This window comes from Littorina saxatilis, linkage group LG7 (genome assembly GCF_037325665.1).
Source record: "Littorina saxatilis isolate snail1 linkage group LG7, US_GU_Lsax_2.0, whole genome shotgun sequence".
Lineage (NCBI taxonomy): Eukaryota > Metazoa > Mollusca > Gastropoda > Littorinimorpha > Littorinidae > Littorina > Littorina saxatilis.
The window spans coordinates 2,573,743-2,600,740 of NC_090251.1; the positions used below are offsets into that span (position 1 = coordinate 2,573,743).

Here is a 26,998-nt window from a genome sequence, read left to right on the forward strand (position 1 = left end):
TATTTTTTGGCTGGGGGGGTCCGGAAACCCTAGAACCCACCCACCCCCCCTCGTTGTGGGGGTCAGGGGGCGAAGCCCCCTGAAGCTGACGGGTAGGTCATATTCTGAGATAGGAAAATGGTCGCTCCTTGCATGAAACGGCATAAAATAAGCAATAATAAAAAAAAATTAAATAAGTAAGGTACATGTTTAGGCTAGGGGGGGGGGTTGCGCAACCCCCATAACCCCCCGGTAGTCCGGCCCTGCTTCGCTTTTACGTCATAAAATATTCATTGAACAATGAAGTGCTGGCTGTATAAACAACAAAAGGACAACTCGTGGTGCGGCTGCCTGGGTCGGTATAAAAATGCAGTCCTTCGGCTGCACGGGTTAATTGCTCCTTGATGAGAATATGTCAGGTTTTGTGGAGAAAAAACAACTTGGTGATCTGCTAGGGTAGTCACGGGCCACAAGCGCACACAAAAAGACAGAATTGCTTCAATTTATAACATAAAATTTGTAATTTATTATCTGTCAAAAGTGTTGAAACAACAACAGAAAATAAACAGCAGCTAATGCTTACACAAATGTTGCAGCAGACTTATGTTGAGAAGAAAACGGCTGACAAAAAACAGACTGTGTAAAATCTACAAAGCACAAAACAGGAACAAGTGCCACTACCTACTGCGTTGATATCTACCTGACATAACTATAAACACAGCATGAAACAAGCACACCCGTCCTTGTGTTCTGTTTCAACAATGAGTAGTAAATAAACACAGATGGTGTATAAGTCTTCAACAATGGATTTCACATTAATTTTAGCAGTAACTAAATACTGTAAGATTGATTGCAAATGGGACTGTACAAAAAAAACCTATAATAATAATCACAGTGGGTAAGACGGTAGCAAATCACAGATAACAACTTGGTGAAACTATTCAAAACATACAAAAGGAAAAGCGCCATAGAAAATTATACATGTATGATTTTAAAAATGGAAGAAAGGGGTACTAAAACCCGTGTGTACAACTGTTGGGGTCACAACATGTTTTACATGTTTAAGGTTTTTGCGAGGCGTGAAGCTGGAAATAATTCTGGCCATACATTTTTAATGTAAATTATTGTTTGTTTTCTGTGTCTGTTTCTTCTTCTTCTTCTTCTTCCTCTTCGTCCATGGGCTGAAACTTCCACATTCACTCATGCTTTTTTTCGTGTATGACCGATTTTACCGTCATTCAGGCAGCCATACGCCGCAAGCGGAAGATGCTTTTTTCTTATTTGTTTGTTTGTTCGCTTGTTAGTTTTGTATTCACCAGTTTTGTTGTTGTACTGAGTGTTAGTTTTTCCCCGCAAGTGTGGATGTTTAGTGCACGTGATCTCTTCACGTTCCGAAAGGGAGGATTTTTGAAAAGTGCTGACAAGTTATTTATTCCTTTGACTTTGTCGTGGAAGGTGTAGGGCCCGGCGCTAGATCACAGAATGTTTCTCACTTGCTACGACATGATCGCTAAGATGATCTAGGAACGATGCATAATTAAACATACATTACTTTAAATACATTAAGATACATTCATGGTTGTGTTTTTCTGCTTTAAAAGCCAATTTAAACAACAAAAACACCATATTATCTAGCTGTGTACCAACAACATACAAACGTCTTTTTGTGCACAACTCAAACTCTATGTTCTTGACACTAAAAAAATGTGGTTTTTTTTAAAGTATTTCGAGCTCGCTTAATACAAAAAGAGAACTGTTCCGTTCCGGTCACTTTGCAAGCGGTCGTTTAGCCTGGAATGCACAAAATGTTGTGTTCAAACTCTGGTGTCCATAAATAAAGTTTGCTGAAAAGCAACAAGACGTGCCATCTCCTTCACACTTTGCAGAGAAGCGAAGGTGAAAATTCGACATTAGACAGATCTAGTTGTGGAACTGTTCAGCACGTGTACGGGAACGTGAGCGGGTAACGTCATCAAATCTAGTTTTAACGTCACGCGTTTGCCAAGATTTGCAGTCTTGGTGGGAGCAACACAAGGTATGATTTGGAACATTGGAGAGAAAACAGTGAGTCACAAGTGACGTACGCGTACAGGTCTTTGTTACACGTTCGATCATCTAGAGCACTGTATTAAGCTGTGAGTGGAATGCTACATTAATGAATAATATAATTGTTTCATGGGTTAAGTAATTAACCCACGGGCATGGGGGTCATGGGGGTCATGGGGGTCATCTCACATCAAAAGCGTGCGGGTCGCGTCGACTTGACAACGGTGCTGAACAAATTTACAAAGGTTGATACAACATATTTATCTTCAAGAAAACACAATTCTACAATCTATTCTCTTGGCTTCAAATAATGAAGACATACAAAATTGGAATAACGGATATCAAAATTTGAAACTCACAGTTCAAAGTTGGAATGGTAATGAAAACGACACACCAACAAACCTGACGTTTCTATTGATAAATGTTCAGAACAGAAACATAATTATGTAATTTCTTTGACTAGCCTAACATAATCACGCCGGTACTTAGCGAATGACGTCACACAGACCACAACCATGTGTATTGGAGGCGATAGGTGTTTTCCATACAAATCAAAATTGAGTGTTTGACGCAGAGATCTGTCCTACTTCTGTTGCAGAGCTCAAGGATGTTTATCGAGCAGCACGCTCATTCGCACGACGTTTCAGCAAACACAAGTTTACCGCTGAGAATCGCTTGTCTTCTGTCCGGAAGACAGGTCAGTGCATCGACTGTCCTCAGGTCACACTGACCAGCGCTGGTTGGCATGGTTACGGTTTGTGGAACAGTCTTTTCTTGCCTCGTCCTTCGTAAAGATCTCGCAAAATAGAATCGCTTGCCTTTTGTCCGCTGGAGAAGCCAGCACATCGACTGTCATGTCACACTGACTGGCGCTGGTTGGTCACGTTTGAGGAACAGTCTTGTCTAGTTATCCTCCCTTTGCCTTTGTCTCCCAAGCGTCTCGCCATTGAGAGCATTCAGTTCTTCTTGGTGTTACTTCAATGATATTCTAAGCGTTCTCTGGTTTTGGTGTTTCTGCGGTGCTTTTCTCTGCATTTCCAGTGTCCATTTCAGACCTGAATTCAAATGGTATATCAGAATGTTCTCCAGACTATGTCGGTTTTCGGTTTGGGAGTGACTTCAATTGTGTGTGGAACATCTACACGGTGCTCATAAAGAGGTGTACGAGTGTGTATCATTCACACTGATACGAAAAGTGGGGTGGAAGGGGGTGGGGTGTGGAGGGAGGGGGGGGGAGTTGAGGGCATGAAAAAAAGTTAGTTTTGACCAATCATTGAGGACATGAATGACACCTGGTTTTGACGAATCCGACGTTTCAAATCAGCAGCTTATAACGAATAAGTTGAACTGACTGGTCTGATATTTTAGCAGCGTAAAAAAACCCTGACGAAGGCGATATTTATGGAAATGTCCAGTACTTTACAGTTTCTCACTGTTAGTGTCATGCGCAGTGGCTGTTTCACGTCGCCTTGACAAGAACGTTGTTGCTAGGAGAACACACTTTGCTGTTTTCAGACTAACAGATTCGTATTCAGATTTCATCGTGAAAATTGATCTCGCGCGAAAGAAGACCTGCGTTTTCATTTTTTGCGAGGTGAAAGACGGACAGATGTCATTATAGCTAAGGAAAAGAATCCGACTCGTGTCTTAAACGGTCCAACGGTAAACTTACACCCAGCAAAAGGTGCTCTATTTCAGCACAAACTTTTGTCATATGTCTTGTATTTTGCGATAGAATCAACTTACTTTCCCTGCCGTATTATTTCACTTACTCTTTCCTTTCAAGTTGCTGTCTGTGTAGGGCATCGTTCCCCTGTCTTTCAAGTTGCTGTCTGTGTAGGGCATCGTTCCCCTGTCTTTCAAGTTGCTGTCTGTGTAGGGCATCGTTCCCCTGTCTTTCAAGTTGCTGTCTGTGTAGGGCATCGTTCCCCTGTCTTTCAAGTTGCTGTCTGTGTAGGGCATCGTTCCCCTGTCTTTCAAGTTGCTGTCTGTGTAGTGCATCGTTCCCCTGTCTTTCAAGTTGCTGTCTGTGTAGGGCATCGTTCCCCTGTCTTTCAAGTTGCTGTCTGTGTAGGGCATCGTTCCCCTGTCTTTCAAGTTGCTGTCTGTGTAGGGCATCGTTCCCCTGTCTTTCAAGTTGCTGTCTGTGTAGGGCATCGTTCCCCTGTCTTTCAAGTTGCTGTCTGTGTAGGGCATCGTTCCCCTGTCTTTCAAGTTGCTGTCTGTGTAGGGCATCGTTCCCCTGTCTTTCAAGTTGCTGTCTGTGTAGGGCATCGTTCCCCTGTCTTCCGCCTACATAGACCTTTCAGATTGCACCTCGGGTATCATTCTGGTATTCTAACCTCTTCTGGTGTCCCCTTCTTTTACTCACCCAAAATACCACTTACCCGGCAAAAGTTCTTTTTTCTCAAGGAGAGACCCAACATACCCGTTTCAAACGCTAAATGTCAACACACCCCGCCTGGCCAGCCCCTGTACCCCTGTCGCATTGTGGAAGCCCTTCCCTTTCATACACTAGGCCCACCCGTTTTCAAATCAAATTTGACATCTTTTTGACCATGTCAGAACAGGGTGAAATTGATGGGATAAAAGAATGAAGAATACCTGGCTGGGCTGACGATGTGTCAAACAGTAAATGGGAGAGGGGAAAGGCGGCAACAGGAGTGGGGGAGGAAGGAGGTAGGGGGGGGGGGTTGGACAAGGGGGAGGGTGGTCAACATGTATTACCAGCAGTCCGCCACATGGACACGTCAAGGAATGTAACGACAAGGCAGGAAGGGAGGAGGGAGGGGGAGGGAGGGGGAGGAGGAAGAGGCTGGGGGCATAAAATGGGTGAGAGAAAGAAAGCCGTCATCAGATTGTTTTAAAACGACCACTCTCAGGCCATCCCAGAGTTTTCTGTACTACAGGAGGGCAGTACGCCGTTCTCCCCCCTGCTTCACTGGGGTCAAAGGTCACTGCACGTGACACATGCTCACTCACATCAAAAATGACACTGGTGTCAAAACGCCGTTGGTTAGAAATCAGTCTCCAACATATTGTCAGGACAGAACAATTAATTGTGTCAATGCAGGTTACGTGAAATATTGTCCTAAGCAGAACACAGTTTTATATTACGCAAGATATTGTTCTTCATCTGTATTCTCATTTCACGTGAAAACACGCTCTTCCTCGCTGTAGTTAGTTGCTGTAGTTAGTTGCAAGAGATGCGAGAAAACACGCTCTTCCTCGCTGTAGTTAGTTGCAAGAGATGCGAGAAAACACGCTCTTCCTCGCTGTAGTTAGTTGCAAGAGATGCGAGAAAACGCACCTATCCGAAGAAGCGCGTTTCGCAGAAGGTCGGTGTGCACGTCTTTATCGTTGTGCATGATGCTATCCACACCACGGGTGTCAGCCAGCCGACGATGAATTCTTTACTACACCGTCATCGTAAGTTACAGGAGTTATCCGTTTTGTTGTAGGTCGTTTTGCATCATGTGACAAATCGCTCTTTGACCTACAGTATTTGCATGTCCCACACACAGGAAGAGGCTCCACTTTAGCGCAGTCGTGGTGTGGGCTCAGATCGTTCCCCACTTTACTGCAGACTGACATCACGCATAGAATGAGTTTTCACTTGACTGTTAGTTGCACGTTGAGTAACAAGTTCACAAATTACGCATGGAATGAGTCTTGAGTTGATTGAAGTTGCACACGAGGAGCTCATCGCGGCGTTCCTACTGCAGTGTTCACAAGTTACGCATGGAATGAGTCTTGAGTTGATTAAAGTTGCACATGAGGAGCTCATCGCGGCGTTCCTACTGCAGTGTTCACAAGTTACGCATGGAATGAGTCTTGAGTTGATTAAAGTTGCACATGAGGAGCTCATCGCGGCGTTCCTACTGCAGTGTTCACAAGTTACGCATGAAATAAGTCTTGAGTTGATTGAAGTTGCACACGAGGAGCTCTTCAGTCAAATCAAAGATGACGTTGTTGTGTGCGACTGTGCACAGTCTGACGGCGTTGGTTAGAAATCAGTCTCGAATATTTTTCATGCACGGAACGATTCATTGTGTCAATGCAGGTTACGTCAAACATTGTCTTAAAGCAGAACACAGTTTTATAATTATTACGCAAGAAATCGTTCTTCGCGGCGTTCCTACTGCAGGTGGACGTTGCGCGAGTAGTCGTTCTTGAGCTCGCTGCACGCGCCGCGCGAGGCGGGGAAGAGGTTGACGTCAGCGTCCGTGGGCAGCGTCTTGTAGATGTCCTGCAGCAGCATCTCCAGCTGTAGGACCGGCGCCGCCACCACCTGACCCCGTGACCCCTCACCCTGACCCTCGCCCGCCGACCCTGACCCCGTGTTGCGCGCGTAGATGGCGAAGGAGAAGTGGTTCCTGTCTGCCGCCTTCTTGTCGTCGTCGTGGCGTTGCTGCTGCTTGTGGTGGTGGTGGTGGTTGTGGTGGGGGTGGAAGAGGTTGGTGTAGTCGTTGTTGCGGTAGTCGTTGGTGTCGGTGTCGCTGCGCCAGGCCGTGGTGGTGGAGTTGTCGTCACTCAGGCAGCAGGCCGCCATCCAGAACATGAAGGGCACGTTGATGTCGTTGCCGATCGTCTCCACGGGGTCACGTGACGGGATGACGCCCGAGGCGAGGTAGAGGGCGGGCACGTGCCCCCCGCCAGTGCCGGGCAAGTAGTGGTGCAGCTTGTGGCCCTGGTAGTGCAACGTGGACACGAAGTCCTCGGGCGACACGTGCGGCACGCCACACTGCTGCACGGCGAAGTGACGGACCTGCAGCACGGCGCGGTGCCAAGCCGGGTAGAGGGCGGGGTGCATGGGCGCCGTGTTGGTCAAGGTGAAGGTCGATGTGATGGACAGCGGGTCAGGGCCGGCCAGCTCCGGCCACAGCAGGGGGGCCACACGGTACGTGGTGGCGCTGTAGTCTGACGGCAGCACCTGCAATCACCATGGTTACAATGTTATTAATTATGTGGACTGGGTGGCCGAGTGGTAACGCACTTGCGCTCGGAAGCGAGAGGTTGCGTGTTCAGGCCTGGGTCAGGCCGCAATTTTCTCCCCCCTTTTCTAACCTAGGTGGTGGGTTCAAGTGCTAGTCTTTCGGATGAGACGAAAAACCGAGGTCCCTTCGTGTACACTACATTGGGGTGTGCACGTTAAAGATCCCACGATTGACAAAAGGGTCTTTCCTGGCAAAATTGTATAGGCATAGATAAAAATGTCCATCAAATACCCGTGTGACTTGGAATAAAGTGTAAAAAATTCCATCTCACACGGCATTAAGTCTCAGGGCTTGGAAACATGAATACACGCATGCAGGAAAAAAAAAATGGGTAGCGCCGTATACTGTATGGCAGCTCGCTTTCCCCAGGGAGAAAGCAGCCCGAATTTCTGTGAGGTTACCCTCATGGACTATATAAAATCTTATCCTTATGTCCTCCTTATCCTTATTAGTACATATATTTACATGTACTATTAAAGTTGAAGTGTTTCGTTTGTGTTTATGTTACATTCACCACCACTGCAATTTATCCATGTGATATAATAAAGTTAATTTGATTTGATTTGATTGAGTGATTAGATAGTCAGCGTTGTATGCACACACCATGGTTACACTCAGTGTTGTATGCAATCACCATGGTTATACTCAGTGTGACTAATGGCTTTGATAGGAACGATAAAGTAGATACTGGCCTGTAATTGGAGGGTTCTGTTTTTGCACCTACCTTAAAAAGTGGAATACCTTTAACCTGCTTAAACAAAACCTTCTTTCTTCTCAAGGTCTTTTGTCTTCAATCTTTTCTTTCATTTGTTTGTAATACGTTAACCATCCATTCAGTCCATGGATCCACTCCATCCATCTAATTGCATGTATTAAACGACGTTCTGTCTCCAAAACCGCACAGCGCAACAACTCATGAAATCCTTCCCTCTTCAAAACGCAGGAACTTTGAAAAGTTTAATGTCGAGCAAAGGGAGAGCAATCAAGTTGCTTTGGGACACGATGAATCAGGGATGAGCATAAAACATGAGGTGAAATTTGGAGCCCTGTATCAGCGAGTTGTCTTCCCTTTCCTGGCACGTGCACGGACAGCATTAAAGGCTTTTAACAGTCCGCCAGGGGGCGTCTTATTGCCCGTCAAAAAGCGAGGCGGTGATCACGCAGGACTAGAAAGGATTATTTTTGCCGTTAATTTCAGCGGATGTGTAAAGCCATATCAGGAGGGGATGGTAAGGAGGATGGTTGTTCAGAGGGAGGTAGGGGGAGGGGGAGGTGATGGTTTGTGTCACAGAGGATAAAGGAACCGGAAGCTGACTTCGCGAAGCATGTTTACCCAACATTCAGTGTGAAAGTTTGATTATTATGTTCAATCTGTGTGTGGCTTTTTTTCTCGTTTTTGTGTAAATATAATTATATGCAAACACTGCACAAATATGTTATTCTTTCCCGAACACGCAGATCACTGTGAAGCTAACACTAACACGCAGATCACTGTGAAGCTAACACTAACACGCAGATCACTGTGAAGCTAACACTAACAGCGTCTTTTCCACTGGTGATCCCCAACGACCTTTGCTCAGTTTGCCTCTCTTTTAAGGAAGACAACTCTACCACAGCCCTTACAGAAAAAAATATGTTGTGGAAGATAACAGGATGGGAGCTATTGAAATTGTTGTAAATGAATCTTTTATGTGTTTGATCAATAAGAATCATGTATTTCAATGTTAAAAAATAAGTTAGAATATTTATTCTAATGTTGATAATGTTGTAGTGTTGTAGTCTGTCTCCATGTCCATGCGCCACCATTGTCATTTCTCAGGCGTAAGATAATATAGCTCAGTTGGTAGCGCGCTGGATTTGTATTCAGTTGCCCGCTGTCAGCGTGAGTTCGTCCCCACGTTCGGCGGAAATTTATTTCACAGAGTCAACTTTATGTGCAGACTCTCTTCGATGTCCGAACACCCCCCGTGTACACTACATTGGGTGTGCACGTTAAAGATCCCACGATTGACAAAAGGGTCTTTCCTGGCAAAATTGCTTTGGCACAGTTAATAATTGTCTACCTATACCCGTGTGACTTGGAATAATAGGCCGTGAAAGGTAAATATGCGCCGAAATGGCTGCAATCTACTGGCCGTATAAAATTCCATCTCACACGGCATCATTGCAGAGCGCCTAGAACTGTACCCACGGAATATGCGCGATATAAGCCTCATATTGATTGATTGATTGATAAAGTGAATGTGATGTGCTAGTGGCGGAGTTCTGACCTGGTGGGCGCCGAGCTGACAGCTGTCCTCGTCCTGACACTTGCCCATGTCACGCAGCAACACCATGCCTTTCTTGGCCTTCCTCAGGAACCAGGCAGTGTCCTCTGCGTCCTCTACCAGCCCTGTAACAGTCAACAAAGATAACAGTGACACAAGCCCTGTAACAGCCAATACACAGTCATTACAGGTAACAGTAACACCAGCCCTGTAACAGCCAATACACAGTCATTACAGGTAACAGTAACACCAGTCCTGTAACAGTCAATACACAGTCATTACAGGTAACAGTAACACCGGCCCTGTAACAGCCAATACACAGTCATTACAGGTAACAGTAGCACCAGCCCTGTAACAGCCAATACACAGTCATTACAGGTAACAGTAACACCAGTCCTGTAACAGCCAATACACAGTCATTACAGGTAACAGTAACACCAGTCCTGTAACAGCCAATACACAGTCATTACAGGTAACAGTAACACCGGCCCTGTAACAGCAAATACACAGTCATTACAGGTAACAGTAACACCAGCCCTGTAACAGCCAATACACAGTCATTACAGGTAACAGTAACACCAGCCCTGTAACAGCCAATACACAGTCATTACAGGTAACAGTAACACCAGCCCTGTAACAGCCAATACACAGTCATTACAGGTAACAGTAACACCAGCCCTGTAACAGCCAATACACAGTCATTACAGGTAACAGTAACACCAGCCCTGTAACAGCCAATACACAGTCATCACAGGTAACAATGACACCAGCCCTGTAAAAATCAACACACACAATAAACACTACCAAGACAGATCAGTGATTTCAGACAATGAGCACGATGCAGAAAGCACCAGTTTAACTGACTGAGTTAAAGGCCCACTCCGCTTTAACATGAGATAAGACCTTCCCTCCTGTTGGTATGTCATGAACAGCCTGGGTGCTCTATGACGCCTTTAACATGGGATAAGACCCTCCCTCCTCTTGGTATGTGATGAACAGCCTGGGTGCTCTATGACGCCTTTAACATGGGATAAGACCCTCCCTCCTGTTGGTATGTCATGAACAGCCTGGGTGCTCTATGACGCCTTTAACATGGGATAAGACCCTCCCTCCTGTTGGTATGTCATGAACAGCCTGGGTGCTCTATGGTGCCTTTAACATGGGATAAGACCCTCCCTCCTGTTGGTATGTCATGAACAGCCTGGGTGCTCTATGACGCCTTTAACATGGGATAAGACCCTCCCTCCTCTTGGTATGTCATGAACAGCCTGGGTGCTCTATGACGCCTTTAACATGGGATAAGACCCTCCCTCCTCTTGGTATGTCATGAACAGCCTGGGTACGGGTGCGCTATGACGCCTTTAACATGGGATAAGACCCTCCCTCCTGTTGGTATGTCATGAACAGCCTGGGTGCGCTATGACGCCTTTAACATGGGATAAGACCCTCCCTCCTGTTGGTATGTCATGAACAGCCTGGGTGCGCTATGACGCCTTTAACATGGGATAAGACCCTCCCTCCTGTTGGTATGTCATGAACAGCCTGGGTGCGCTATGACGCCTTTAACATGGGATAAGACCCTCCCTCCTGTTGGTATGTCATGAACAGCCTGGGTGCTCTATGATGCCTTTTACGGAGATTAGTTCACAAAACGACTCCAGCTCACCACAGCAAGCAGTCAGGGTGGTGTTGACTATGATCATATGGAGGAGTGGTCTTAACTCATATTGTAATTCAATCAAGTTGGAGTTTTAATGAAACAGATCCTGTGATTGGTCAGAATGCCCCAACTCATTAAAAATTACCGGTCATTAATGATACAATATTCACCGATTGCTTTCAACATGGAGGGGTGTGCCTAAATTGTCTCACCTGTGATTTGTAAATGGAATCCCTCAGGCCGAGGGATTCCATTTACAAATCACAGGTGAGACAATTTAGGCACACCCCGACATGTTGAAAGCAGCAGGTCGATATTGTAATTGTAAATCTATCCATTCAAAGGATCTTTCTTTTTGGATGTGAAGTGGCACCTCAATTCATCAATTTTATTCATGACTTGTCACGTATACTTAATTACCATCGCCTTCGGTGCAAGTATAGTCCCATGGAATTACGATGTGCTTAGCACATTATAATTCGCTTGAGGTTATTATGTGCTTTTCTATATTTTACAGACTGACTTTTCCATGGCTTGTTCCTTTTGAGAAGTCTGCAAAGGCCGAATCACAAAGTGACGTTCTCGCCAGAACAATTCGTCATTCATTATAACATGACGTCACATCCTTTTCATGTCTCGGTCACCAAATTGCGTACTTGCTGTCTTCCATTTCCCTTGATTTGTCTATCGTTCGTGCGCATGACCAACCGGCTGGCAGAAACTATTGCAGTCATGGCGACACGTGAAACACATGACTTGTATTGATACGCTTGCCAGGAAGTGTACATTGAGGCAGATCCATTTGGAGGTGAGACACGCTGATTGCCTGACCGCTGAGTGATTGCATTGACCAATCAAAATGTCGAATTAACAAAGAAGGATTTACAATTGTCGATAACCCCTCGCTAAAAAAGCCATTTTATCCTACATACGTGAGAGAGACACCCGTGAGATAATAATCGTTCAAATCACACGTATATCATGTAAATGAGGTCATGTCAAGCAAGTCTGGCAGGGACCTGTTTTTCCACTGCTTATGATGCCAAAGACACCGAGAGAAAAACATTTGCGCTCGCTAATTACCCTCGATGAATTTTTAGAACTAACACGTCACGCCACACTTTCAGAGTGACGTTTCCTTACTTTGACGTAATAGATTACACGAGGTTTTAGAAGAGATCGAGGTTCCAAAACAAGCGTCTTCAATTTAGTTGCCTCGACTGCAGGACATTTTCAGTAAAATACACGTAAGTACAGTATGTAGGATAAACAGAATACTACATGGCTTGCTGTGTCGTACCAGATTTACACTCGTTGCTTTTTTAAATAGTGAACAGCTCGCTTTCGCTCGCAGTTCAATTTTTTGTTTTTAAACTCGTGTAAATCTGGTACCACACAGCAAGTTTTCTCTATAACCACCTGCTGGCGAGGCGCCTTGATACAACCTCAATGTCTCGGTTAGCTTTGAGGGTCATTTTACAAGTAGGAATTATGAAGGCCAACGAAATGCCGAGACCATGAGGTATGCGAAGTGATGACGTCGAATACGTGACGTAAGTTGATGCATGAATTCTTCCGGACTACGTCAGTCAATTCCAAAGATCGCCTTTGTGATGAGTTTGCTGTTCAGAAACCCGTCAAAAGGGAAGGGAAAATGTATGTGAAAGGAAACAAAACAATACACCAGTTAACAGTTTCGGCGTTTACATGGAACGAAGAAGGAAAGAGGAAGAGGAAGAAGTACAAACATACTCGCAAAAAACGATCTGCGCACGCGTTCAAATCAAATGGGGGAAAAAAGGAAAATCGCGTGTTTGTGTGCCCGATGTAATCCTTAGAACCTTTACACTCTTTCTTCGAACACTCAAAAGCAACTGCAGGGCTGCAAGACCACAAAATTGCACTTTCTGCCGACTAAATCTACGCTTTCTCAAATCAACCGTAACAGGAAGAAGAAAAAAAAACTTTAAAAAAAACGATCTGCGGATGCGCATTTTCTCAAAAACAGGAAACCGGAAGAGGAAGAAGAAGCAAAAGTGCTCGTAGAAAAAGATGTGCGCATGTGCGAATCTAAAATGGCCGGCCGCGGAACTGTTAATCGGTGTATCTGCGCACGCGTTCAAATCAAAGGGGGAAAAAAGGATAATCGCGTGTTTGTGTGCCCGATGTAATCCTTAGAACCTTTACACTCTTTCTTCGAACACTCAAAAGCAACTTCAGGGCTGGAAGACTACAAAATGGCACTTTCTGCCGACTGAATATACGCTTTCTCAAATCAACCGGAACAGGAAGAAGAAGAAAAACTTTCAAAAAAACGATCTGCGGGTGCGCATTTTCTCAAAAACAGGAAACCGGAAGAGGAAGAAGGAGCAAAAGTGCTCGTAGAAAAAGATGTGCGCATGTGCGAATCTAAAATGGCCGCGGGACTGTTTACCATCGCATGAAAGCAGGAAAGAGATCGTCGTCAGATTGAATTACAATAACATTAACACGCTTCCATTTGAAACTTCTCGGTCTTCATCGTGGATTGACGCCCTCCCAAAGTCTAATTGAAGCCCTCCGTCGCTTCGCTCCGTCGGGTTTCAATTAGCTTTTGTCGGGCGTCAATCCCCGATGACGACCTCGAAGTTTCAAATGGAAGCATGTTAATGTGTAATTAAAGCCTGACCAGATGTGAGGTGGTGAGGAGGACTGTTTTCACGAGGCCGAGTGGGGCCTTAACATGAAGATGATAAACAGCCACTGACCGTGTTCAATGTAGTACGGCGTGTTGGGCCAGGCCGCGTTCCCTAACTCTGTCAGCTTGCCCAGCGACACGACGGGTGCTCTCCCCTTGGTGTCGTACAGCGTGGCGAAGTGGGAGCGCTTGTGTCCGAACGTCTTGCCCACGGCGGAGTTGGCGGCGTACCTCTGGCAGATGAGGTAGACGATGGTCTGGCGGTTGGACAGCCCCACAGGCAGCTGGCCCCCGTACACGAACTGCCGCCAGCACCCCTCGGCAAAGTCCCCGCGGGCCTTGGGGGTACCCCGGGTACCCTTGCAGCGCGTCGACACCTGGGGATGGACATAGTGACGTCATGGACTGGGTTTGAGGGACATAGTGACGTCATTGACTTAGTTTGACGGACATAGTGACGTCATTGACTTGGTTTGACGGACATAGTGACGTCATTGACTTGGTTTGACGGACATAGTCACGTCATTGACTTGGTTTGACGGACATAGTCACGTCATTGACTTGGTTTGACGGACATAGTCACGTCATTGACTTGGTTTGACGGACATAGTCACGTCATTGACTTTATTATCCCAATGCTGGGAAGTTGGGGTCGCTTCCTCCCAGTGGAAAGCTAGGGCACCACGAGTCACGTGACCCAGGTGTTTGCGTGTTATGGTGTCAATATATATAGCCACCTGCACTAGTGGTACAATGACCGAGGTCACGCTACCCAGGTGTTTGCGTGTTATGGTGTAAATATATATAGCCACCTGCACTAGTGGTACAATGACCGAGGTCACGCTACCCAGGTGTTTGCGTGTTATGGTGTAAATATATATAGCCACCTGCACTAGTGGTACAATGACCGAGGTCACGCTACCCAGGTGTTTGCGTGTTATGGTGTAAATATATATAGCCACCTGCACTAGTGGTACAATGACCGAGGTCACGCTACCCAGGTGTTTGCGTGTTATGGTGTAAATATATATAGCCACCTGCACTAGTGGTACAATGACCGAGGTCACGCTACCCAGGTGTTTGCGTGTTATGGTGTAAATATATATAGCCACCTGCACTAGTGGTACAATGACCTAGGTCACGCTACCCAGGTGTTTGCGTGTTATGGTGTAAATATATACAGCCACCTGCACTAGTGGTACAATGACCGAGGTCACGCTACCCAGGTGTTTGCGTGTTATGGTGTAAATATATACAGCCACCTGCACTAGTGGTACAATGACCGAGGTCACGCTACCCAGGTGTTTGCGTGTTGTGGTGTAAATATATACAGCCACCTGCACTAGTGGTACAATGACCGAGGTCACGCTACCCAGGTGTTTGCGTGTTGTGGTGTAAATATATACAGCCACCTGCACTAGTGGTACAATGACCGAGGTCACGTTACCCAGGTGTTTGCGTGTTATGGTGTAAATATATATAGCCACCTGCACTAGTGGTACAATGACCTAGGTCACGCTACCCAGGTGTTTGCGTGTTATGGTGTAAATATATACAGCCACCTGCACTAGTGGTACAATGACCGAGGTCACGTTACCCAGGTGTTTGCGTGTTATGGTGTAAATATATATAGCCACCTGCACTAGTGGTACAATGACCGAGGTCACGTTACCCAGGTGTTTGCGTGTTATGGTGTAAATATATATAGCCACCTGCACTAGTGGTACAATGACCGAGGTCACGTTACCCAGGTGTTTGCGTGTTATGGTGTAAATATATATAGCCACCTGCACTAGTGGTACAATGACCGAGGTCACGCTACCCAGGTGTGTGCGTGTTGTGGTGTAAATATATATAGCCACCTGCACTAGTGGTACAATGACCGAGGTCACGCTACCCAGGTGTTTGCGTGTTGTGGTGTAAATATATATAGCCACCTGCACTAGTGGTACAATGACCGAGGTTTTATACGGGGATAAACTATAGACACAATGGTTGATTGATTGATTGATTTTTTGCTTGATTGATTGATTGTTGAGCACTGTGTTTATGATTGATTGATTGATGGATTTTTTCATTGATTGATTGATTGATTGATTGATTGGTAAAGATGATGATGATAATGATGATGGTGGTGATGATGATGATGATGTCAAAGCCAATGACGCAATGGTAACACTCACGTGACAGAGGTCCCTGTAGTAGCGACGGCAGTGGTCGTGCGGGGGGTGGAAGACGAGATAGTCCTGGGGTCGCGCGCACCACTTCTTGACCTTGGCCTGGGTCACGAGGCGGGTCAAGGACCACTGGGTGATGAGGTACTTGCCGCGCTTCAGGTCAAACAGGCTGTACGTGCACGGCTCCAGCTCCGTGCGCTCAAGGTCGATCTCGCCTGGTGGGAGGGGCCGCACCTCCTCTGTTAAACAGACAGATCACCGTGACAATGTCTTCTTTTCACTACATTGGGGTCGGATTTTTTCTGTAAGACAGATACATCACTGTGACAATGTCTTCTTTTCACAACATAGGGGTCGGATCTTTTCTGTAAGACAGATACATCACCGTGTCAATGTTTTCTTGTCCCTACATTTCTTCAAGCACCAAATCTCAAGGTCGATCTAACCTAGTGGTAGGGACAGGACCTCTTCTGTTTGAAAGATGTCACCTTGTCACGCCTGACATCAAAAGACATTCTGCTCCCAGTCGTAAGAACACAATAATATGTAACCAACCAATCAATCAAGGATGAGACAAAAACTGAATCTGCTGTGACTTAGCGTGGTTAAATGTGAAGAATGTCTCAGCCTCAACCTTGAATTAGCTTCCATACTTAATGCAGGTTTTATTTTAACCTTATTCCCCCGAAAGCGGCGTATGACTGCCTGAATTTCGGAGTGAAAACGGTCATACACGTTAAAGTCCACGTGTGCAAAAACATGAGTGAACGTGGGAGTATCAGTCCATGAACGAAGAAGAAGAAGAAGAAGATTTCAAACTAACTTCTGTATTCTTCTGTATCCAGCGTCAAAAATGGGAGATAAAACAAAGTCTAAAAAGACGACACTTTGTTTCACTGATTCAGCAGGTACACTGCTCTATTAGTATCGCACCACACTCCATATATTTGTTACCCCCCCCCCCCCCCCCCCCACCTAAAACTAAAGGAGGGAAAAGAAAGAAAGAAAAAGTTTGACAATGATTCTTGTCGCCGACAGACTTGCACTGGCCCCACCCGGCACAAAGTTCGATTTACGAGGTCGATAGCGGGAAAAGCCGTGCAGGGCATAACGATTGAAAACCCACACACGTAAATTGGTGGCCGCTGCGTCCTGCTCTTCTGTGATCAAAGAGTGCCTGGAAACACGCAGAGAAAATGTCGATTGTAAATACCAGTCACTTTCTTTTTCCGTCTTCTTTCTCCATATGTTTGTTAGTTTTTCTTTCTTGGTTTTCTCCCGAGCGGTTTCGATCGCGATTTTTCGAGAAATTGACGTGAAACCTTCAACAGGAACGCAACAAGCACAGAAAGAGAATAAAATTAGGTAAATAAGAAAAAAATGAAGAGAAAAAAACCAAATAAATTTAAATTAAACAAATTCGGAAAAGTAAAACATCACACATATACCAACACACATATGATTTAATGCTTTTCTCACCTTCCCCCATCCTGTATCCCCCGCCCTCACCCCGCCCCTTCCAAAATAGGCCAAAAGATGTTTGATGGAAAACCATTAAAAGTTTAGTTAATAAACGCAACAAATACAATGCAAAAAACGCAGAGACGCCGGGTTTTTTTCTTCAAGAAACGCGATTTTCCAAAACAAGTGCTTTCACGAGACAGATATTATTACAAGAAAGGTGGTTTTTGCCAGGCAAGCAAATTTACAACACAAGACCAGAGGTTCTAATAGACAAGACAAGACAAGTGTTTTTACAACACAAGACCAGAGGTTCTAATAGACAAGACAAGACCAGAGGTTCTAATAGACAAGACAAGACCAGAGGTTCTAATAGACAAGACAAGACAAGTGTTTTTACAACACAAGACCAGAGGTTCTAATAGACAAGACAAGACAAGTGTTTTTACAACACAAGACCAGAGGTTCTAATAGACAACACAAGACCAGAGGTTCTAATAGACAACACAAGACCAGAGGTTCTAATAGACAAGACAAGACAAGTGTTTTTACAAGACAATAAAATGTTTTGACAAGACAAGTTTTTACAAAACGAGTGTATGTTAGAAGACAAGAAAAGTGTTTTAACAAAACGAGTGTTTCAACATCTGAGACGAGTGTTTTGTTTGAAGACAGTTAAGTGTTTTAACAAAACGAGTGTTTTAACATCTGAGACGAGTGTTTTGTTTGAAGACAGTTAAGTGTTTTAACAAAACGAGTGTTTCAACATCTGAGACGAGTGTTTTGTTTGAAGACAGTTAAGTGTTTTGACAAAACGAGTGTATTTTGGAAGACAAGACAAGTGTTTTAACAACTGCGACCAGTGTTTTCACACTGCAGCAAGTAGCACGTGCAAGATGAGACCTTCGCGTGCTGTCGGACAGTGAGGCTGCCACAGGGCTAGGCCAGGGCTGCACGCACTGTCATTACCATCACAGGGAACACTAAGTGAGCTGGGACCCAAACAAATCTGCCAGACAACTGTTCGGCCAAAATAATGAATCTTGTCACAGAAAAGAAACGACAAAACCATCGAGTCTGTAATTCCCTGTTGCAAGGCATTGATTTGCTGAGAGAAGAACGTTTTTTACTTGGACATTTTCTGATAGTTAACCGTTTTTTACTTGGAAATTTGCTGAGCGAAGATCGTTTTTTACTTGGAGATTTGCTGATAGTTAGTCGTTTTTATCTTGGAGATTTGATGATAGTGTACACACAGACAAACAGACACACAGTCACACACACACACACACACACACACACACACACACACACACACACACACACACACACACACACACACACACACACACGAACACGAAAAACAAAAGAAAAGGGTCTAGTTACTGCCATTCCTGAGCCCGACTTTGTACCAACCAAAAAACAACAATAAACAGAAAGCCCAGAAAATGTGGAGAAAGTGGACCTTATACACTGGCCAGACCCTGCCCTAGGAGAAACACCAATAACTAGAAGTGGTTGGAAGTTGTCAGGTAAAGGCGGGCAAACGGTAACGTCTGAAGACTTCGTCTAGACGCGGCAGGGGGAAATCATTAACACTGACTGGCTTCATCTCCTCTACCTCATTCTACCCCCCTCCCCTCCCACCCAACCCAACCTCCACAACAATCCGACACACCCTCCCCCACCCCTCCCGCTATCTCCCCCCCCCTCCCCTATACCTTCCATGTCGTTCGGGTCCGACACCTTGCATCTTAATTGCGTTCGCTCCTCTGCCAAAAGTTTTAAGCAATTATTCCGTCTGAGTTTCCCTTCGTTCTCTTCCCTCGCTCTTTCCACAGTCCCTTAAACTCACCAGTTGTCTCCCTTACGTTCACATTTAAGGTGGGTATGCTAAAGAATGAAAAGGAAGACGAGGGCAACAACAACAACATAACAACAACAACAACACAACAACAACAACATAACAACAACAACAACATAACAACAACATAACAACAACAACATAACAACAACAACAACAACATAACAACAACATAACAAGAGCAACAATAACAACAACAACATAACAACAACAACAACAACAACAACATAACAACAACAACATAACAACAACATAACAACAACAACAACATAACAACAACATAACAACAACATAACAACAACAACAACATAACAACAACAACAACAACATAAAAACAACATAACAACAACAACAACATAGCACCCCTACAATCAAACCAGCGACAACGACAAAAAAGAAAGAAGATAGAAAAAGGAAGAAAACAGAAAGGGAAAAAAAAAAGAAGAGGAGGAGTTGGATCTAAAGCCGGAGCCTTAACATTACAATTCACAGTGTTCTAGATGAGCAGATCCAAAGCCGGAGCCTTAACATTACAATTCACAGTGTTCTAGATGAGCAGATCCAAAGCCGGAGCCTTAACATTACAATTCACAGTGTTCTAGATGAGCAGATCCAAAGCCGGAGCCTTAACATTACAATTCACAGTGTTCTAGATGGGCACATCTAAAGCCGGAGCCTTAACATTACAAGTTACAGTGTTCTAGATGGGCACATCTAAAGCCGGAGCCTTAACATTACAATTTACAGTGTTCTAGATGAGCAGATCCAAAGCCGAAGCCTTAACATTACAAGTTACAGTGTTCTAGATGAGCAGATCCAAAGCCGGAGCCTTAACATTACAAGTTACAGTGTTCTAGATGAGCAGATCCAAAGCCGGAGCCTTAACATTACAATTTACAGTGTTCTAGATGAGCAGATCCAAAGCCGAAGCCTTAACATTACAATTTACAGTGTTCTAGATGAGCAGATCCAAAGCCGGAGCCTTAACATTACAATTTACAGTGTTCTAGATGAGCAGATCCAAAGCCGGAGCCTTAACATTACAATTTACAGTGTTCTAGATGGGCACATCTAAAGCCGGAGCCTTAACATTACAAGTTACAGTGTTCTAGATGGGCACATCTAAAGCCGGAGCCTTAACATTACAATTTACAGTGTTCTAGATGAGCAGATCCAAAGCCGGAGCCTTAACATTACAATTTACAGTGTTCTAGATTAGCAAACGTGTAGCAAAGACCTGTACGCGTACGTGTAGATATTACGTCACCCGTAATGTTCGTTATCATACGTTGTTTTGCTCCCACCAAGACGTGTAGATCTTGGCAAACACGTGACGTAAAAACTAGATTTGATGACGTCACCCGGACACGTTCCAGTACACGTGCGGAAAAGTGCCACATCTAGATGTGTTTAATAGCTGGCTTTGTCCCTCAGACCCCCGGCTTGTCATCACACTGCTTATACTCACTCTGCACGGGTTTGACGACCTCGTCTGAATCTGCAACCAAAGAAAACAATTCACGCATTACTATCACACCAATCAGAAAACCAGTGTTACAACCATACAATACTATCACACGGGCAGTAAGCCAATGTTACAACCATACAATAATATCACACGGGCAGTAAGCCAATGTTACAATCATACAATACTATCACACGGGCAGTAAGCCAATGTTACAATCATACAATACTATCACACGGGCAGTAAGCCAATGTTACAATCATACAATACTATCACACGGGCAGTAAGCCAATGTTACAATCATACAATACTATCACACGGGCAGTAAGCCAATGTTACAATCATACAATACTATCACACGGGCAGTAAGCCAATGTTACAATCATACAATACTATCACACGGGCAGTAAGCCAATGTTACAATCATACAATACTATCACACGGGCAGTAAGCCAATGTTACAATCATACAATACTATCACACGGGCAGTAAGCCAATGTTACAATCATACAATACTATCACACGGGCAGTAAGCCAATGTTACAATCATACAATACTATCACACGGGCAGTAAGTCAATGTTACAATCAAATGAATCCATGAACCAATATTGCAATCAGCAGGTTTAATAAGGACCTTGACATTTTAGGAAACAACCAGTAACTATACAAGAACCTATTCAACCAGGCAACCAGATAGGCAAGCAAGCCGCCCTTGGACGTGGTTGTGCTCTTGGTTGTGACAGAGTGAATTCTCTGGCTTTTAGATAGTCAAACCGTCTCACGTGACACTGAAGGCCAGTAAATAGCGAGGGGTGTGCACGTGTAGAACGCTTGACTCACTGAAGGCAAGAGTATTCACTCTTTCACAACCAATACAAACCCGTCAGAGTTATTTCCGGAGTTGCTCTATTCATCTGAAACAGAGGTAACCGAGTGTCGGAACACTACAATCACCTTTAGAGGCGAAGTCCAATCAAACAGGATTGATAATTTTAGAGCTAATTTCTTAGCCCTATAAAAACTGTTACAAGGAGACAGCAGCAGCCAGACCCTATCACACACAGAATTCTAACATTCCCAGGTGTCGGCAAGGTTAATTAAAGGTACTGAACTTGTCAAATCCAGGTGCAGGGAGCCCCCTAGGGCTTTTAGTCATACCTCAGGCAGCTATCCGTTAGAAGAACTACCAAGTTTCATTGACTTGCACCCAAAGAGTCAAGAACTGCGATTTTTTATGAATTAATTTCGTACTCGGACCCGGCTGGTCTTGACCTATTTTTGGATCTAAATTTAGATCAGGTAGATCACCACATCATGCACAAAAAGACACGTCACTAGCAAACCATGTCAGACGTCATCATGAGTTTGTGTAAAACAAAATGGAGGCCGGAATCACTCAGTTGAATCGAACTCCGACCAAACACCACGTAATAACTAGGTTAATTTATGCACTCGCGTGAACAAGAAACTGTCGAGCTTCACAGATGTCGTCGTTGGGTAGTTTTGGGTTTGTTTTACTACCATAGGAGGATTTTTGAACTGTAAATGCACTCAGCTGCAACAAAAACGCAAAACGAAGGCTGTAACTGTGCCTTTAAAGAAACGTCGACCTATAAAAAGCTCGCGCTCTTCAAGGCATACAACTGCAGAGCCTGCTGTGAAGGTTGACGCAGTAGCCTCCCTGTCACACAGACATCATCATAAAGTGTTGCGGAGAACCTCACCGTCCTGTTGTTGGGAGGTGGAGTCCGAGCACTCTTCCTGGCTGCTCTCTGCTTCCTCCTCTGACATCACCACGGCGGGGTTGACGTCACAGCGATTGCTCTCGCGGTCACAGTGACGTAGTTCCGCTTCCGTGCCGTTGCACGCCTCCTCGCTTCCTGTGCATGTCCGAATTCTCACCTCCGTGACGTCATTTGTTCGTATCCACGGTGACCAAAGTAGAATTTCTGTTAAAAAGACAAAATAGAAAATAATTTAATGAGTGTCTGTTTACTGGTAATTCCGAATGATGGAAACAAATTGAAATCTGTCCTTCCTTATTCTTACACGTGAGATAAATCCTTTGACCAGTTTGTATTTGGATCATATCTAACACCAAAGACTTTGGATTAGAAAAATAAAACTGACACATCAACTCCGGGATTGGAAAAGAGACCCAGAAGAAAGGAAGAAAGAAAGAAGTTGAAGGGAACATTACAGTATTTTACCGGGCAAGGAATTGTCAAGTTGTCAAGTTTGGTTTCTTTTGGCAGTTTGTTGGATGAAGACAATGCATTGCTTTTGGCATTGGTTGTGGCAGTTTGTTGGACAGAAGGCCAAACGACACACAAACACACAGACTGAATCCTATACACCCACGGGGGTGAAAAGAGACGACGAATAAATCAGATGAGGACACAACAGCACATAGAAATCAAACAATATTTACTAGGATTGAAATACTGAGGACACAATTTCTCTCCACTGCATATTTCAAAGCCGCCTACTTCTTGGAGAAAAACAGGGGCACTGGCACCCTATCAACCAATATTTATTTGCGCCCAAGGAAAAGAATATCGACTTTTTGTCGTCCGGAAATTTCAAGCCCAGACGTCTCCGTGCAAACGTCTAACCAAGTCTACTCGTGTTCAAAATGATTTGATCGTTAGCTTTGTTTTGTCCCTCTGCCTGTTCTGCTGTCATAATCCACTCCTCGTCCATAGGCAGAAAGTGAAATTGCAAGTTTGTTTTTCTTGAATAACGTTTTTAAAATACCCACACCAACTGTAAGTGAGAAGAGATTAAGGCAAAATAGCAAACTAAAAATGTGTGTGTGTGTGTGTGTGTGTGTGTGTGTGTGTGTGTGTGGGTCTGTGTGTGGTGGTCTGTGTGTGTATGTGTGTGTGTGTGTGTGTGTGTGGGTGGGATGGTGTGTTTGTGTGTGTTTGTCTGTGTGTGTGCGTGTGTGTGCGTTTGTGTGTTTGTCTGTGTGTGTGTGTATGTGTGTGTGCCGTATGTATGTGTGTGTGTGTGTGTGTGTGTGTGTGTGTGTGTGTGTGTGTGTGTGTGTGCGTGTATGTGGGTCTGTGTGTGTGTATGTGTGTGGGTCTGTGTGTGTGCGTGTGTGTGTGTGTGCGCGCGTGCGTGCATGTGAGTGTGTGTGTGTGTGTGTGTGTGTCAGTGTGTGTGTGCGTGCGTGCGTGTGTGTGTGGGTCTGTGTGTGTGTGTGCGTGTGTGTGTGTGTGCGCGTGCGTTCATGTGAGTGTGTGTGTGTGTGTGTCAGTGTGTGTGTGCGTGCGTGTGTGCGTCTGTGTATGTGTGTTTGTACCGACCTTCACCCTCATCAGTCTGTTCCTTTACAGGGACCGGCGGCCACACGTCAGCACCAGTGTAGATGACGTCACTGATGGTGATGCTGCCCTCTGACGTCAGCGTCCTGTTGACGTCATCCTTGAACGTCACTCTACTGTCTCTGCCCTCTAGTCCTTAGATGAATATCACACGGTGATACATTGAAGAATGGCACACAGACACACGGAGCATAAGGCGACAGTTTTGTGCATGCATTCCCTTATCGTTGTATCATCCAGACGACTTACTTTTACTGTGTCAGAAATTGATCCTACTATTGGCAGGCCGTCTAGCTTAAAGTAAATGACACTAAAGTTATTCCAGCTGTATATGTCGTATTCATTTTTTGGTAAAGTTGCCCCCATCGACCCACCCTGTCTTCCTCGCACTGTTGGATCAATTTTTGGGAGGGTATCCTCATTTGAGCGGCTGTCAAGTGACTCCTCTGAAAGAAATCGTTGATGTGAAAAGTGTTCCAGGTGTTCCAGGTAGCAACGTGGCTTTTACGACATTAAAATCTAAATCTGATAACGTGGGCATGAGTTTTTTGTTACTGCAATCTTTATTTCCTGCCCGACGCAACTCTCCTCTTCCCATGCCACGAATTGTTCGTGCTCTTCCTTCTTCATCATCTGTATCGTCAAAAATGTTTCAAAGACACCCGACAGAAAGAGGAAAGAGGAAAAGCAACCATAGCGAAAGGAAGAGCAGAACTCGATACAAGCAAAGCAAAAACGCCCCTAAACATAAGGATAGTACATCACGTGCCGTCATTCCATACTTTCATAACATCCTGAAGAAGGCAGTTTGCTGAAATATTGAAAAAGACAAATCTAACCTGGTTACTGATGTGTCCACTTTTGTTTGAATAATACATTATGTATTCGTACTCGTAAAGGGAAATGGCATAACAAAGTATCTTGCTGAACCCACACCATTCACAGAACTGCAATCATGTGTCCCCCTTACCTCCAATGACGACATCTGGAGGTGTGTTCGTGGTGAGGTCGACCTTCACCCCGCCATCACTTGGTTGTGACATCGTGGTGGTGACGTTCTTTTTGGTAAATTGTATGACGTCATCTCCCTCTATTTCTGCCACGTCACCAGATCCAGAGCCGTCCCCTGACAATTCCACATCTTCGTCGTCTGACGTCATGGGAACATGACGCGCGGGAGGCTTAATGACGTCACTTTTTAGGACCTGTGATGGCGGCGGTGGAGCAGGGCCTAGTCCGGGAGCTGGACCATCATCATCATCATCATCATCATCATCATCATCATCATCATCATCATCATCATCATCATCATCATCATCATCATCATCAATGTCTTCGTCATCGTCGTCGATGTCGTCGTCGTCATCATCGTCGTCGATATCATCGTCGTCGATATCATCGTCATCGTCAATCATCATCGTCGTCATCGTCATCGTCGTCATTTTTTTCCCCCCATTTTTTTTCATTTTTCATTTTTCATTACTTTATTGTCCCATCGCTGGGAAATTCGGGTCGCTTCCTCCCAGTGGAAAGCTAGCAGCAACGGTGTCGCGCTACCCAGGTGTCTGCGTGTTTAGGTGTATTCAGCCACCTGCACTTATGGCAGAATGACCAAGGTCTTTTACGTGCCATTGTGATGACACGGGGGTGGGACATGGCTTCCGTCTCTGGGTCTGCACATAAAGTTGACCCGTGTCCGTCCCGGCCCGAATTCGAACCTGCGACCTTTCGATCACAAGTCCAGTGCTCTACCAACTGAGCTACCGGGCCACCATCATCATCATCATCATCATCATCATCATCATCATCATCATCATCATCAGAACAATTGATGTAATCAATTTGCTAAAAGGGATACTATTTATCTGACCGTTTGGGGTAAGTTTTTCGCGAATTGGACGAATTTGAAAAATGTGGGGAATTCACTATATACCTTCAGACGCACACACCACGATTTGATCAAAAACGTACCACAAGTACGGTAGCTGATGAAATAAAAGTGAGTGAACGCGTTTCGGGGCGCTGTTTCTCTCTCTCACACAGAACAAGAAAGTGACGCGTACCTATCTTGGAGTCCCCGTGACCAACCGTCGTATCCGTCTCGCCTTCCGCTTCCGGGTGTGGAATGTCCTTGACATTGGAGTAAGGGGGAGAGTCAAGGTCAATGTAGCCTTCGATGTTGACATACCGGTAGTCATCTGGAACATAAGCACGGCACAGTTGAATACACTGACAGGATAAGGTATGACATTTGATATAGTCCTGTCATCTGGAACATAAGAATGGCACAGTTGATACACTGACAGGATCAGGTATGACATTTGATATAGTCCTGTCATCTGGAACATAAGCACGGCACAGTTGAATACACTGACAGGATAAGGTATGACATTTGATATAGTCCTGTCATCTGGAACATAAGAATGGCACAGTTGATACACTGACAGGATAAGGTATGACATTTGATATAGTCCTGTCATCTGGAACATAAGAATGGCACAGTTGATACACTGACAGGATCAGGTATGACATTTGATATAGTCCTGTCATCTGGAACATAAGCATGGCACAGTTGATACACTGACAGGATCAGGTATGACATTGATATAGTCCTGTCATCTGGAACATAAGCATGGCACAGTTGATACACTGACAGGATCAGGTATGACATTTGATATAGTCCTGTCATCTGGAACATAAGCACGGCACAGTTGATACACTGACAGGATAAGGTGTGACATTTGATATAGTCCTGTCATCTGGAACATAAGCATGGCACAGTTGATACACTGACAGGATCAGGTATGACATTTGATATAGTCCTGTCATCTGGAACATAAGCACGGCACAGTTGATACACTGACAGGATAAGGTATGACATTTGATATAGTCCTGTCATCTGGAACATAAGAATGGCACAGTTGATACACTGACAGGATCAGGTATGACATTTGATATAGTCCTGTCATCTGGAACATAAGCATGGCACAGTTGATACACTGACAGGATCAGGTGTGACATTGATATAGTCCTGTCATCTGGAACATAAGCATGGCACAGTTGATACACTG

The 26,998-nt window shown here is 44.8% G+C and overlaps 1 protein-coding gene across 1 annotated transcript in view; it reads right to left on the minus strand.

Moving 5' to 3' along the window:
- Nucleotides 1-481: 481 nt before the first annotated feature.
- Nucleotides 482-26,998, minus strand: part of LOC138970458 (uncharacterized) — a 58,184-nt gene continuing 31,667 nt past the window's right edge. Inside the window, exons 2-10 of the mRNA XM_070342912.1 lie at nucleotides 25,991-26,125; nucleotides 24,898-25,170; nucleotides 23,910-24,062; nucleotides 22,320-22,544; nucleotides 20,597-20,626; nucleotides 15,810-16,042; nucleotides 13,697-14,003; nucleotides 9,293-9,414; nucleotides 482-6,958 (exon numbers count right to left, since the gene is read on the minus strand). Of these exons, the coding sequence (XP_070199013.1) occupies nucleotides 6,164-6,958; nucleotides 9,293-9,414; nucleotides 13,697-14,003; nucleotides 15,810-16,042; nucleotides 20,597-20,626; nucleotides 22,320-22,544; nucleotides 23,910-24,062; nucleotides 24,898-25,170; nucleotides 25,991-26,125 (2,273 nt within the window). The 3' untranslated portion in view covers nucleotides 482-6,163. The remainder of the gene's footprint in view (nucleotides 6,959-9,292; nucleotides 9,415-13,696; nucleotides 14,004-15,809; nucleotides 16,043-20,596; nucleotides 20,627-22,319; nucleotides 22,545-23,909; nucleotides 24,063-24,897; nucleotides 25,171-25,990; nucleotides 26,126-26,998) is intronic.